The following is a 12,253-nucleotide window of genomic DNA, read 5'->3' on the forward strand; positions in this document are numbered from 1 at the left end:
CCCGTGTGCCCCGGAGGGGCCCCGAGGTGTCCCCAGGGCGGGCTTGTCCCGGTGCCACCACTCGGGGGTGGCGAGGTGGCAGCGGGAGGGACACTTGGGGACACCTGGGGACAGGCGAGACCCCCCCCCGGCATGGCCACCAGCGAGACGGGAACACGCGTGTGCGCTGAGTGGGGACGGTGACACGAGCGGAGGGCGCTGGGACAGCGGGGGTGGCAGTGACAGGGACATGGGGGTGGCAGTGACAGGGACATGGGGGTGGCAGTGACGGGGACCTGGGGGGGGGGGGCGATGGCGGGGGGGAGGGGGTGGTCGTGGGGGGGCGCTCCCCTGTGTGGCGTCACGCACAAAGGGCTGGAGGTGCCCTGGGTGACACAGGAGGGGACAGTCCCACATCTGCAGGGTCCTGCTGCCCGTGTCCCTCCCTCAGTGGGGACCAGGGGTGTCCCCTGTCCCCCCCTCCGCCTGCAGCAGGGACCCCCCGCCCCAACACGGCCACGGGGGCCGGGTCTGCCCCCCTCGCCCTCAGGAACGCAATGGGAAGAGAATAAAAAAGGCAAATAATCCCCCCAAAATGTCCCCCGGCCGTGCAGAAACGGGGGCGGCACTGTCCCCACCACTCCGGACCCTTGTCACAGTGTCCCCTCCTGTCGCCACTGCCAGGGGATGCGCTGCACACTCGGAGGGGTTCAGGGGGACATCGGGGTCCTGTGGGGACACCGGGGCCGGGGGGAGCTTTGGGCGTGGCGGGGGGCGGGGAGGGGGAGCAGGGGACATGTGGGGGTGACAGGGGACACAGGGACACGGGGACAGAGCCGGAGGGGACACAGGGACAGGATGGGGGACGGGGGTACAAACTGGGGGGACACGGGGATAACGGGGGGGGGGGATGTGGGTACAAACCTGGGGGGGATATGGGGACATGGGGACAAACCCGGGGCGGTGATGTGGGGACAGGATGGGGGGACACAGGGACAGAGCCGGGGGGCGGCTCCAAATCTGGGGGGCGCAGGGACGAGACTGAGGGGACACACGGGGACAGAGCTGCGGGAGAGATGGGGACAGAACTGAGGCGGGGCGGGGGGGGGACGACGCAAGGGGACAGAGCTGGGGGAACACACGGGGACAGATCTGGGGAAGGGGACACGGGGACAGATCTGGGGAGGGGGACACGGGGACAGAACCGGAGGGGAACACGGGGACAGAACTGGAGGGGGAGACGAGGACAGAACTGCGGAGGGAGTGGGGAGACAAGGGGACAGATCTGGGGAGGGGGGCACGGGGACAGATCTGGGGAGGGGGACGCGGGGACAGAACCGGAGGGGAACACGCGGGGACGGAACCGGGGCGGCGGGGGGGGGGGGACACGCGGGGACAGGAGCGGGTGGGGACACGCGGGGACAGAGCCGGGGGGTGGCAGCACGGCAGATCCGGCGGGGGGGGCCCCAGGCTGCACAGCGCGGTGCCGGGGGGGCCGCGCCGCAGGGAGGGGACCCCGGAGCGGGCGCGGGGAGCGGAGCGCAGCGTCCCCATGGCCGGGCTGCGGCGGCGGCGGCGGCGCTGAGGCCGAAGCGCGGCTGAGGAAGAGGAAGAGCGAGCGCTGCTCAGACCCAGAGGGCTCTGCGGGCAGCGGGGCGGGCAGAGCGCGGCGGCGGCGGCGGCGGCGGCTCCATCACCGGCGCGCAGAAAAGGGGAAGAGGAGGAGGAGGAGGAGCGGGGAGAAGGAAGGAAGGCAGGAAGGAAGAAGCGGCGCGGCGGAGGGGCCCGCGGGATGGCCATGGCCTGACGGGCCGGGGCAGCGCTGCCCCCCGGCACAGCCCCCCCGGCACAGCCCCCCGCCCATGGCGCGGTAGCGGGCGCGGGGCCCGGGGGCAGCGGCGGCGGTGGCGGCGAGCGATGCGGGCGCCGGGACCATGCTGAGGACCGAGGCCGGCGGGGCCGGGGGGGCCCCCTCGGCCGGGGGCGCGGCGGGGGCCGGGGGGCTGCGCAGCGCGTCCCCGCACCGGAACGCCTACGAGGCCAGCATCCAGGCCCTGGCGCCCACAAAGGAGGCCGACGGCGAGGACGGCAAGAAGAGCCGCGGGAAGAAGTATGGCTCCAACGTGCATCGGATCAAGAACATGTTCCTGCAGATGGGGACGGCGCCCGGCCCCGAGGGCGCCTGCGACCTGGCCAAGGCCAAGGAGAAGCCGGTGCGCCTGTCCCTGCCCCGCGCCGGCAGCCTGGGCGATGGTGTGGACCAGGGCAGCCTCCTCAAGCTGGGCACCAGCGTCTCGGAGCGCGTCAGCCGCTTCGACTCCAAGCCCGACAAACCCTTCTCCAAGCTGCAGGAGACCCGCAAGATCTTCGAGAGGAGCCCGCAGGAGAAGGCCACCAGCACCAAGCTGCTGCTGCGCAAGGAGCGCGCCGGCTTCCAGGACCGCAAGCTGGACGTGGTGGTGAGGTTCAACGGCAGCACCGAGTCCTTGGACAAGCTGGACGCCGACGCCGTGTCGCCCACCGTGAGCCAGCTCAGCGCCGTCTTCGAGAAGGCCGACCTGAGGAACAACCTGCACAAGGCGCAGGGCCGGGCGGCCGCGCCGCTGGGCGCCAAGGCGGTGGCCAAGAGGCCCAGGGTGTTCACGCCTGGCACGCGGGGCGATGGCACCGGCGACGGGCACACCGCCCCAGCCCGCGCCCGGCCGCCCGAGGAGGAGAAGGCAGCGGCGAAGAGCGGGCGGCCGGCGGAGAAGGAGGCGGCCGCGCCAAGGGTGCAGGAGGTGTGCAAGATCAAGCCCGTGGAGGTGGAGGAGAGCGGAGAGGGCGAGGAGGAGGAGGAGGAGGCGGTGGCGGGTGAAGCGGTGCCCGCGCCCCAGCCGGCCAAAGGGGATGAAGGCCCAGCGGCGCCCCGGGCGGACGGGGGCTCGGGGGCGGCCGCGGGCGACGAGGGCGTCAAGGGCGAGCGGGCGGAGGAGGGCGATGGCTCCGAGGAGGCCAAGAAGGAGGACTTCTCCGAGGCCGACCTGGTGGACATAAGTGCCTACAGCGGGCTCGGGGAGGACTCGGCGGGCAGCGGGCTGGAGGAGGAGGAGGAGGCCGAAGGGCTGTACGAGCCCGAGTCGGGCTGCGTGGAGATCCCGGGGCTGTCCGAGGAAGAGGAGCCCGTGCCCAACCGCAAGATCCAGTTCAGCACGGCCCCCATCCAGGTGAGCCTGGCTGGGCAGGGAGGGAGGGCAGCCAGGGTGAGGGGGGTGCCAGGGTGAGGGGTACACCAGGGTGAGGGGTACCAGGGTGATGGATACCCCAAGATGAGAGGTACCAGGGTGAGGGGTGCCAGGGTGATGGGTAGCCCAGGGTGAGAGGTACCAGGGTGATGGATACCCCAGGGTGAGGGGTACCCCAAGGTGAGGGGTACACCAAGGTGATGGGCAGCCCAGACTGGGATATGTGACCCCCACAAAATCACCCCTTTAGCAGCGATAGAAAAAGGGGCTGGGGGTCTCTGTCTCCATGCTCTGTGCCCCCCATGGGACAGGGCTCCCTGTCCCTGTCCCCTGTCCCTGTCCCTGTCCCTGTGCTGGGGGAAGCAGGGCCTGGGCCTGGTTAATTATCTGGTTAATGAAGGGCCATGCCTGGACCCCCAGGCCCAGCGTGACAGGGACAGGTGGCCCTGGCACCCAGCACAGCACCCAGTGCCACCCCCGTGTCATGCCCAGGCCGGGCCCAAACCACTCCATATTTTGGGTGGGGATGCCCGAAATGCCCCAGAGTGGGGCTGGGGCATCCCTTGGGCTCCTCCCTGCCCGGGGGTCCCTGGGGACAAGGTGGCCATGGGCGGGATGTGCCCCCCCGTGTGCCCAACCCGGTGCCCAGGACGGTTTCGGGAAGTGGAGGCAGAGGAGGAAGGGGAGGAAGGGAGGAAGGGAGGAAGGGAGGAAGGGGAAGTGCCTCGGCAGCGTGGCCGGGTGGGCGGCATCACCCCCCCCTCCCGCTCCCGACAGGGATCCTGCGGGGTTCGGGGGTCCCCAGCCGGGATGGGGAGGGGATAAAGGGGCCGTGCAGCTATTTCGGGGTGTCCCCTCCTTCCCGCCCGGATCCCCCCGGCCGCAGGAGCAGCGGGTGCTTTGTGCCGGAGCCGGGTTATTTTTAGAGCCCGGCCTATATTCTGGCTCTGAGTCAGAGCGGGTGGGTGGCCCCACCTGGGACGGGGACAGGGGACAGGGGACAGCCGCTGCCATGGCCCGGCTGGCTGGGGACAGCGGTGGCCGTGACCCGGGGCGCTGCAGCCTGAGGGTGGCCTTGGTCCCGTGGGATGTGCCAGCCCGGCCCCGGGAAGGTGCCCCGGCCGTGGATGGGGATTTTGGGATGCTCTGCTCACCCCATAGATGGGGTTTGTGGGATAGAGGAGGTTTTGGGATGCTCTACTCCTCCCATGGATGGGGTTTTTGGGATGCTCTACTCACCCCATGGATGGGGTTTTTGGGATGCTCTGCTCACCCCATGGATGGGGATTTGGGATGCTCTACTCATCCCATGGATGCGGTTTTTGGGATGCTCTGTTCAACCCCATGGATGGGGTTTTGGGATGCTCTGCTCACCCCATGGATGGGGTTTTTGGGGTACTCTGCTCACCCCACGGATGGGGGTTTTGGGATGCTCTGCTCACCCCATGGATGCGGTTTTTGGGATGCTCTGCTCACCCCACAGATTAAGGTTTTGGGGTCCTCTGCTCACCCCATGGATGGGAATTTGGGATGCTCTGCTCACCCCATGGATGGGGTTTTTGGGATGCTCTGCTCACCCCATGGATGGGGATTTTGGGGTGCAAAGCCTCTCAGCTGGGGGGGGACACATGTAGGGGTGGGTGGGGTGCACACCCAGGTGTTAGAGCACCCCAAACCCCTGCCTGGGTGATGCTCAGCCCCCCAAACCCACTGGAGGGAGGGTGAGTGACATTGGGGACCCCCACCCAGCCCAGCACTGGAGGCACATTGCAGCCCCTTCCCCACATCCCAAATCCCCCAGGACCCCGGGGGATGGGGGGCACAGGATGGGGGGCACAGCAGAGGACCCCCCCCAGGGATTTCCTGTGGCCAGGGGGACATCGTTCTGTCCCCTGCCCTGCTCCTCCCTGTCACCCCTGGGTGCCACACCGTGGGTCCTCCCTGTCCGTGGGTGTCACCAGCCTTTGTCCCCTGACACTGGGCCCTGATTCCCTTTGTGGCCAGGCTTTATCCCGTGCTGTGTGATCCCTAATCCCCTCGCACCAAGGGGCTGGGGCCCCTCCAGGGACATCTGCCAGGCCTGGCCAGCCCCTCCCCACAGCCCCCAGGGAGCAGGGCATGGCTGCAGCCTGGGCACAGCAGCCTGGTGCCCATCCCAGCTCAGCCAGGGAGGCTTTGGGGTGTCCAGGCACCGTCCCCTGTCCCCGAGCCACCCTCACCCCCTTTGTCCTTCCCAGCTCCCCCTGGCACCATTTGGGGCCGGGGTTCTCCAGGGGCTCAGTTCCATCCTGGGGGGCACCTGTGGGGCGTTTCCCCCCTGGCTGAGCCCTCCCTCGTGCCCCCAGGTGTTCAGCACTTACTCCAACGAGGATTACGACCGCCGCAATGAGGACGTGGATCCCATGGCGGCCTCGGCCGAGTACGAGCTGGAGAAGAGGGTGGAGAGGCTCGACCTGTTCCCCGTGGAGCTGGAGAAAGGTGGGTGCTGCCCCCAGAGCTGTCCCCAGGGCAGCCTGGAGGTGCCAGCCCGGCAGGACACGGCTCTGTGTGCCCGCAGACTCGGAAGGGCTCGGCATCAGCATCATCGGGATGGGCGCGGGGGCCGACATGGGCCTGGAGAAGTTGGGCATCTTCGTCAAGACGGTGACAGAAGGGGGGGCAGCGCACCGGGATGGCAGGTACGGCTGGGGGCAGCGGAGCAGGGCTGCCAGGGCTGCCCTGGGGCTGGGCAGGGGCTGTGAGCCTGCCCTTGTCCCCAGGATCCAGGTGAACGACCTGATCGTGGAGGTGGACGGCACCAGCCTGGTGGGGGTCACGCAGAGCTTCGCCGCCTCCGTGCTCAGGAACACCAAGGGCCGAGTCAGGTACGAGCTGGCCCTTGGGGGGTGGGCAGCCCTGAGACCCCCCCTAGGCCCTGCTGAACCCAGGCATCCCTGCCCCACAGCCTGGCCCCACAGCCTGGCCCCATCTGCCCCCAGAGCGCCACCCTGGTGCCCCCCAAAGTGCTCCCAACTCATCCTCACCCCTTGAATGGAGACCTGCAGGGCTGTCCCCTGGCTGTGCCTCTGGGTGTCCCCTGGCTGTGCCCCCCCTAGATGTCCCCTGGCTGTGCCCCCCCTGGGTGTCCCCTGGCTGTGCCCCCCCGGCTGTCCCCTGGCTGTGCCCTGGATGTCCCCTGGCTGTTTCCCCCCCCAAGTGTCCCCTGGCTGTGCCCTGGGTGTCCCCTGGCTGTGTCCCCCCCGGGTGTCCCCTGGCTGTGCCCCTGGCTGTGTCCCCTGCCTCCCCCCCTGACCCGTGGTGCCCCCCAGGTTCCTGATCGGGCGGGAGAAGCCAGGGGAGCAGAGCGAGGTGGCGCAGCTGATCCAGCAGACGCTGGAGCAGGAGCGGTGGCAGCGCGAGATGATGGAGCAGCGCTACACCCAGTACACCGAGGATGACGAGGAGGTGAGGGGACAGCGCTGCCCTGCAGGGACACGGGCTGGGGGTGGCACGGTGGGGACCCTCCAGGTGCCAACCCTGCCCCTGTGCCCCCCACAGACCGGGGAGTACGCCACGGACGAGGAGGAGGAGATGAGCCCCATGTTCCCCAGCGGGGAGATGGCCATCGAGGTGTTCGAGCTGGCTGAGAACGAGGACGCGCTGTCCCCCGTGGAGATGGACCCCGAGAAGCTGGTGCACAAGTTCAAGGAGGTGAGGAGGGGCTGGGAGAGGGCAGGGGGTGCCCGCCCAGGGGCTGTGCCCACCCTGTGCCCACCTTGGCTCTCCCACAGCTCCAGATCAAACACGCCGTGACTGAGGCTGAGATCCAGCAGCTCAAGAGGAAGGTGAGGGGAGGTCCTGCCTGCCCAGGGGTGGGGGGGACACCCTGACAGCTGCCCTGGCACCCTGAATGTCCTTCTCCACCTGCCCTGCATGAGCCATTCCACGTCCTGCCATGTCCTGCCTGTCACCTGGCTGTGCCACATCCTGCCTGTCACCTGGCTGTGCCATGTCCTGCCTGTCACCTGGCTGTGCCGTGTCCCATCCCTGGCTGTGCCACATCCTGCCTGTCACCTGGCTGTGCCATGTCATGCCACACTGTGCCGTGTCCCATCCCCATGCTGTGCCACGTCCCATCCCCTGGCTGTGCCACATCCTGCCTGTCACCTGGCTGTGCCATGTCATGCCACACTGTGCCGTGTCCCATCCCCATGGCTGTGCCACGTCCCATCCCCTGGCTATGCCATGTCCCACCCCATTCCCCGGCTGTGCCGTGTCCCACCCCTGGCTGTGCCATGTCCTACCCCAGCCCCTGGCTGTGCCACACCCCGTGGTGACACCGCTGTCCCCAGCTGCAGTGCCTGGAGCAGGAGAAGGCGCGCTGGAGGGCCGAGAAGGCCCAGCTGGAGCAGAGCGTGGAGGAGAACAAGGAGCGCATGGAGAAGCTGGAGGGCTACTGGATGGAGGCACAGAACCTGTGCCAGGCCGTGGACGAGCACCTCAAGGAGACCCAGGCCCAGTACCAGACCCTGGAGCGCAAGTACAGCAAGGCCAAGCGGCTCATCAAGGAGTACCAGCAGAAGTGAGGGCAGCTCCCAGTGTCCCCTCGGGAAGGGACCTGTCCCCAGGGTGTCCCACCCCTCCCAGGCACCCCTGTCCCTGGGCACAGACTGTGCCACTGGCCTGAGCCATCCCCTGGCCATGGGTCCCTCCCTGGCTGTGGGTCCATCCCCTGGCTGTGGGTCCATCCCTGGCCATGTGTCCATCCCTGGCCGTGGGTCCCTCCCTGGCCGTGGGTCCATCCCCTGGCTGTGGGTCCATCCCTGGCCGTGGGTCCATCCCCTGGCTGTGGGTCCCTCCCTGGCCGTGGGTCCATCCCTGGCTGTGGGTCCCTCCCTGGCCATGGGTCCCTCCCTGGCCGTGGGTCCCTCCCTGGCCGTGGGTCCATCCTTGACTGTGGGTCCATTCCCTGGCTGTGGGTCCATCCTTGGCTGTGGGTCCATCCCCTGGCTGTGGGTCCATCCCTGGCCGTGGGTCCATCCCTGGCTGTGGGTCCATCCCTGGCCGTGGGTCCATCCTTGACTGTGGGTCCATCCCTGGCTGTGGGTCCATCCCCTGGCTGTGGGTCCATCCTATAGCCGTGGGTCCATCCCCTGGCTGTGGGTCCATCCCTTGGCCATGGGTCCATCCCCTGGACACCAGACCCTCCCCGGGCAGCCCCTGTCCCTGTGCCCTTGGTGTGGAGCCCTCGAAGGGCTCTGACCCCTCTGTGGCACCCCCTGTCCCTGGGCACAGCCCGTCCTTTGGGCAGGGACACATCCCTGAGGTGCCAAACCCTCCCTGGGCACCCTCTGGCTCCAGGCACGGACCTTCCCTGGGCGTGGGCTCACCCCTGGGGAACCAAGTCCTTCCCCTTGACTCAGACCCATCCCTGGGGTGTCAAATCCTTCTGGACCCCCTTTGTCCATGGGCAAAGACCTTCCCCTTGGCACGGATCCATCTTGGGCAGGGCCTGGAGCACCCTGGGACAAAGGATGAGCTTTGAGCTCCCTTCTGAGCCCAACCCTTCCAGAATCCCACGATCCGTGGGGCACCAGCTCCTTCCTGAGCATCCCTGGGCATGGCCCATCCTCTGGGGGATCCCTGGGCACCCCAACCCAGCAGGGTCCTGCCCTGGCACCCAAACCCCTGGGATGTGCCCTGGCTGGGGACGGGCACCCACGGCGCGGGTCCCCACAGGGAGATCGAGTTCCTGAAGAAGGAGACGGCGCAGCGGCGGGTGCTGGAGGAGTCGGAGCTGGCGCACAAGGAGGAGATGGAGAAGCTGCAGGAGAAGGTGGGCACGGGGCGCCGGGACGCGGGATGTCCCTGACCCCCTGCCTGGCCCTGCCCAGCCCCGCCGTGCCAGCGATGAATCCCAGGATCTGCTCGGGATCGGCCGCCAGATCCCACCGGGCGGCCCCGGAGCTCCGGACTGAGCCACGGATCCCACACCGGACCGTGGGGGATCTGCTCCCACCGGACCCTGCTGCTCCTGCTGCCGGATCGCCCGGGATCTGCTCGGGATCTGCCTGGGATCTGCTCCCCGAGCCTCCTCCCGGGCCTGGATCCCGCTCTGGATCGCAGCGCATCTGCCCGGCCTCCAGCTCTGGGGCCTGACGTGCCCTGAGGGGCGAGAGGGATCTCCCGGGGCAGTGGATCCCAGCTGTGCATGGGGGATCCGCAGGGTCCCGGTGACCAGAACTGAGTGAGGGGGATCCCAAAAGATCCCGGTGACCGGCACCGAGCACAGGGAATCCCAAAGGATCCCAGTGACCAGAACCAAGCACAAGGGATCCCAAAGGATCCCAGTGACCAGAACCGAGCGTGGGGGATCCCAAAGGATCCCAGTGACCAGAACCAAGCGCAGGGGATCCCAAAGGATCCCAGTGACCGGCACTAAGCACGGGGGATCCCAAAGGATCCTGGTGACCGACACCGAGTGCAGGGGATCCCAAAGGATCTTGGTGACCAGAACCGAGCGCAGGGGATCCCAAAGGATCCTGGTGAGGAGAACCAAGCCTGGAGGATCTGTGGGATCCCGGTGACCGGAACCAAGCGCAGGGGATCCCAAAGGATCCCGGTGACCAGAACCGAGCGCAGGGGATCCCAAAGGATCCCAGTGACCGGCACTGAGCCTGGAGGATCTGTGGGATCCCAGTGACCGGAACCAAGCGCAGGGGATCCCAAAGGATCCCGGTGACTGGAACCAAGCCCAGGGGATCTACGGGATCCCGGTGACTGGCGCTGAGCGGGGCCCGGCGCTCCCGTTGGGATCCCATGCTGGTCATGCTGGATCCCCCACGGGTCCTGCGGGGCAGAGCGGATCCCAAAGGATCCCAAAGGGTCCCGCCGGGGGGGTCACCAGGGAGGGGCTGGCCCCGCCCGGCCGGGGGGCACCAGGGCACAGCGGGGAGGTCCCCAACACCCAGCAGAGCCCCCCCCCCCCCCCCCCCACTCAGCCACCTGCATCTCCCCCAAAATGTCCCCTGGCATATCACAGAGACTCACCCAGCACCTGCCTGCAGCCCCCTGCCCATCCCAACCCATCCCTGTGCCCCCCATGTGTCCCACAGTCACCCCCACGTGTCCCCAATCGCCCCAGTGTGTCCCCCAGTCACCCCAGTGTGTCCCAGTCACCCCAGTGTGTCCCTCAGTCATCCCTGTGTCCCCAGTCTGCCCCCCACGTGTCCCTCATTGCCCTCCCTGTCCCCCACTTCCCATCTCTGTGCCCCATCCCCGTGTTCCCTGTCCCCCCTGTGCCACCCCCCATGTCCTGCCCCCCTTTTCCCATCTCCCTGTCCCCATGGCTGTGTCCTCCCACCGTGTCCCCTGTCCCCATGCATGTCCCCGTGTCCCCCCCACCCCGGTGTGTGTCCCCCCCCCGGCCCCCCCCGCTGAGACCTGTCCCCTTTGCTGTTTTTCAGATCTCCGAACTGGAGGCCAAGCTGCAGACTTTGAAAAATTCCAACCCGACCTAAACCACCCTCAAAAACCGCAGCGATCCTGGGGGGGGGCCCTCACCTCCCCCCCCACCCCGGCCCTGCCCCCTCCCCTTCCCAGCCCTTCCCCGGGGGGAGGAGGGGGGGGTGAGACCCCGCCAAGGCCTCCTGGTGCCCCCCACCCCCCTCAGGGGGCACAGACGGGGGGGGTCGGGGGGGACACCCCGCGTTCGTGTCTGTGTCCAGTGTGAGTCTCGTGGTGACGTGATGGACCCGCGGGGGGGGGCGCGGCCCCCCCCAGGCCTCCCCCCTCCCCTCGACTTGACCCCCCCCCCCTGCCCCCCGGACACAGCTGGCACCACCCCAGATGTGAGCCATGCTGGGGGGGGACGCTGGGAGCCCCCCCAGACCCAGCTCCTTCTCTTGGGACTCACCGGAGCACGGCCGGGGCGGGGGGGGGCCTTTACCCCCCCCCCCCCCCCCCCCACGGACTCACCCCCAGCCCCACATCGAGGTGACCCCGGGACCATCGCCATTGGGGGGGGGGGACCCCGAATGTCCCCCCCCCAACCCCCTCAGTGCCACCATCGCCGGGCAGGGGGGACCCCCGAGCCTTTGCCAAGCCCGCAGGGGATGGGGGGGGGGCACCAGCCCCACTGCCCCCCCCCCCCACGGGAAGGGGGCGCTGCCTGGCACCCCCCTCTGGGGACACCCCGCTGCCCCCCGACCCCGGGGCTTTCGCCTTCCCCGGGAAGGGGGGGTCCCCTCTGGGGTGGGGGCGATGCTCCCACCCCCTCACCTGTAAATAACCCCCCCCCCAAAATCACAGCATTTCTCTGGGGCTGGGACACCCCCCAACCTCCGGCCGCCCCCAGCCGGGCCGGGGGGGGGTCCCGCCCTTTGATTTTCATTTCTATTTTGCCCCCCGCCCCCCGCCCCCGAGTCTCCGACAGTAACTGGATGTGGGGGCAACTGGGAGCCAGAGCTGGTTATACTGGGAAGGGGAGGCGGGGGGAGCGCGCGGGGCGGGGGCGGGGCGGGGCTGGGGGGTCCGACTGGATTGGAGCCACTTTGGGGAGGGGGGAGGGGGCTATTTAAAAATTGGGGGGGGGGGGTGGGGGCGTGTCCGGGGAGCGCGAGCCCCGGGGGGGGGGCCGGGGTTATTTAATCTCACACGTGTACCTGTGGGTGTATATACTATATATAATGTACCTATGTACCACCGCTCCCGCTCTCCGCGCCCGCCGAGACCCCCGCCCCATAAACGCGACCCCCGCCCCATAAACGCGGGCTCGGCCTCTCCCCCCGCCTCCTCCTGCCGGCGGATGGGGCGGGGGCACCGGGGAGGGTGGAGGGGATGCGGGGAATCATTTGGGGTCACGGCAAGGAGTGGGAAGGGGTTGGGGGGGCACTGGGGAGGGTGAGAAGAACTGGGGACATTGAGGGGGGACTGGGAAGGATGGGGGAACTGGGAGTGGTTTGGGGTGGTGGGAAGAATTGGAGGGGCAGAGGGGAGTGGGCAGGGTGGGGGATACTGGGAGGACTGGGAGTGATTTGGGGTAGGGGGACAGAGGGGAATGGGCAGGGTGG

The 12,253-nt window shown here is 68.7% G+C and overlaps 1 protein-coding gene across 1 annotated transcript; it reads left to right on the forward strand.

Moving 5' to 3' along the window:
- The first annotated feature begins 1,913 nt into the window (after positions 1-1,913).
- Positions 1,914-10,988, forward strand: PPP1R9B (protein phosphatase 1 regulatory subunit 9B). Its single transcript, XM_066567132.1, has 10 exons — positions 1,914-3,185; positions 5,549-5,681; positions 5,761-5,881; positions 5,963-6,067; positions 6,512-6,647; positions 6,741-6,893; positions 6,974-7,027; positions 7,535-7,764; positions 8,922-9,018; positions 10,649-10,988. Exons 1-10 carry the CDS (start codon positions 1,914-1,916, stop codon positions 10,700-10,702), a joined length of 2,355 nt encoding a protein of 784 aa, XP_066423229.1. The 3' UTR covers positions 10,703-10,988.
- The last annotated feature ends 1,265 nt before the right edge of the window (positions 10,989-12,253 follow it).

Source organism: Molothrus aeneus, chromosome 28, assembly GCF_037042795.1.
Source record: "Molothrus aeneus isolate 106 chromosome 28, BPBGC_Maene_1.0, whole genome shotgun sequence".
NCBI lineage: Eukaryota > Metazoa > Chordata > Aves > Passeriformes > Icteridae > Molothrus > Molothrus aeneus.

Coding starts and splice junctions, on each gene's coding strand:
- PPP1R9B (XM_066567132.1), top strand. CDS start 1,914: ATGCTGAGGACCGAGGCCGGCGGGGCCGGGGGGGCCCCCTCGGCCGGG. Junction 6,068..6,511: donor AACACCAAGGGCCGAGTCAG/GTACGAGCTGGC, acceptor GGTGCCCCCCAG/GTTCCTGATCGGGCGGGAGA. Junction 6,648..6,740: donor ACACCGAGGATGACGAGGAG/GTGAGGGGACAG, acceptor TGCCCCCCACAG/ACCGGGGAGTACGCCACGGA.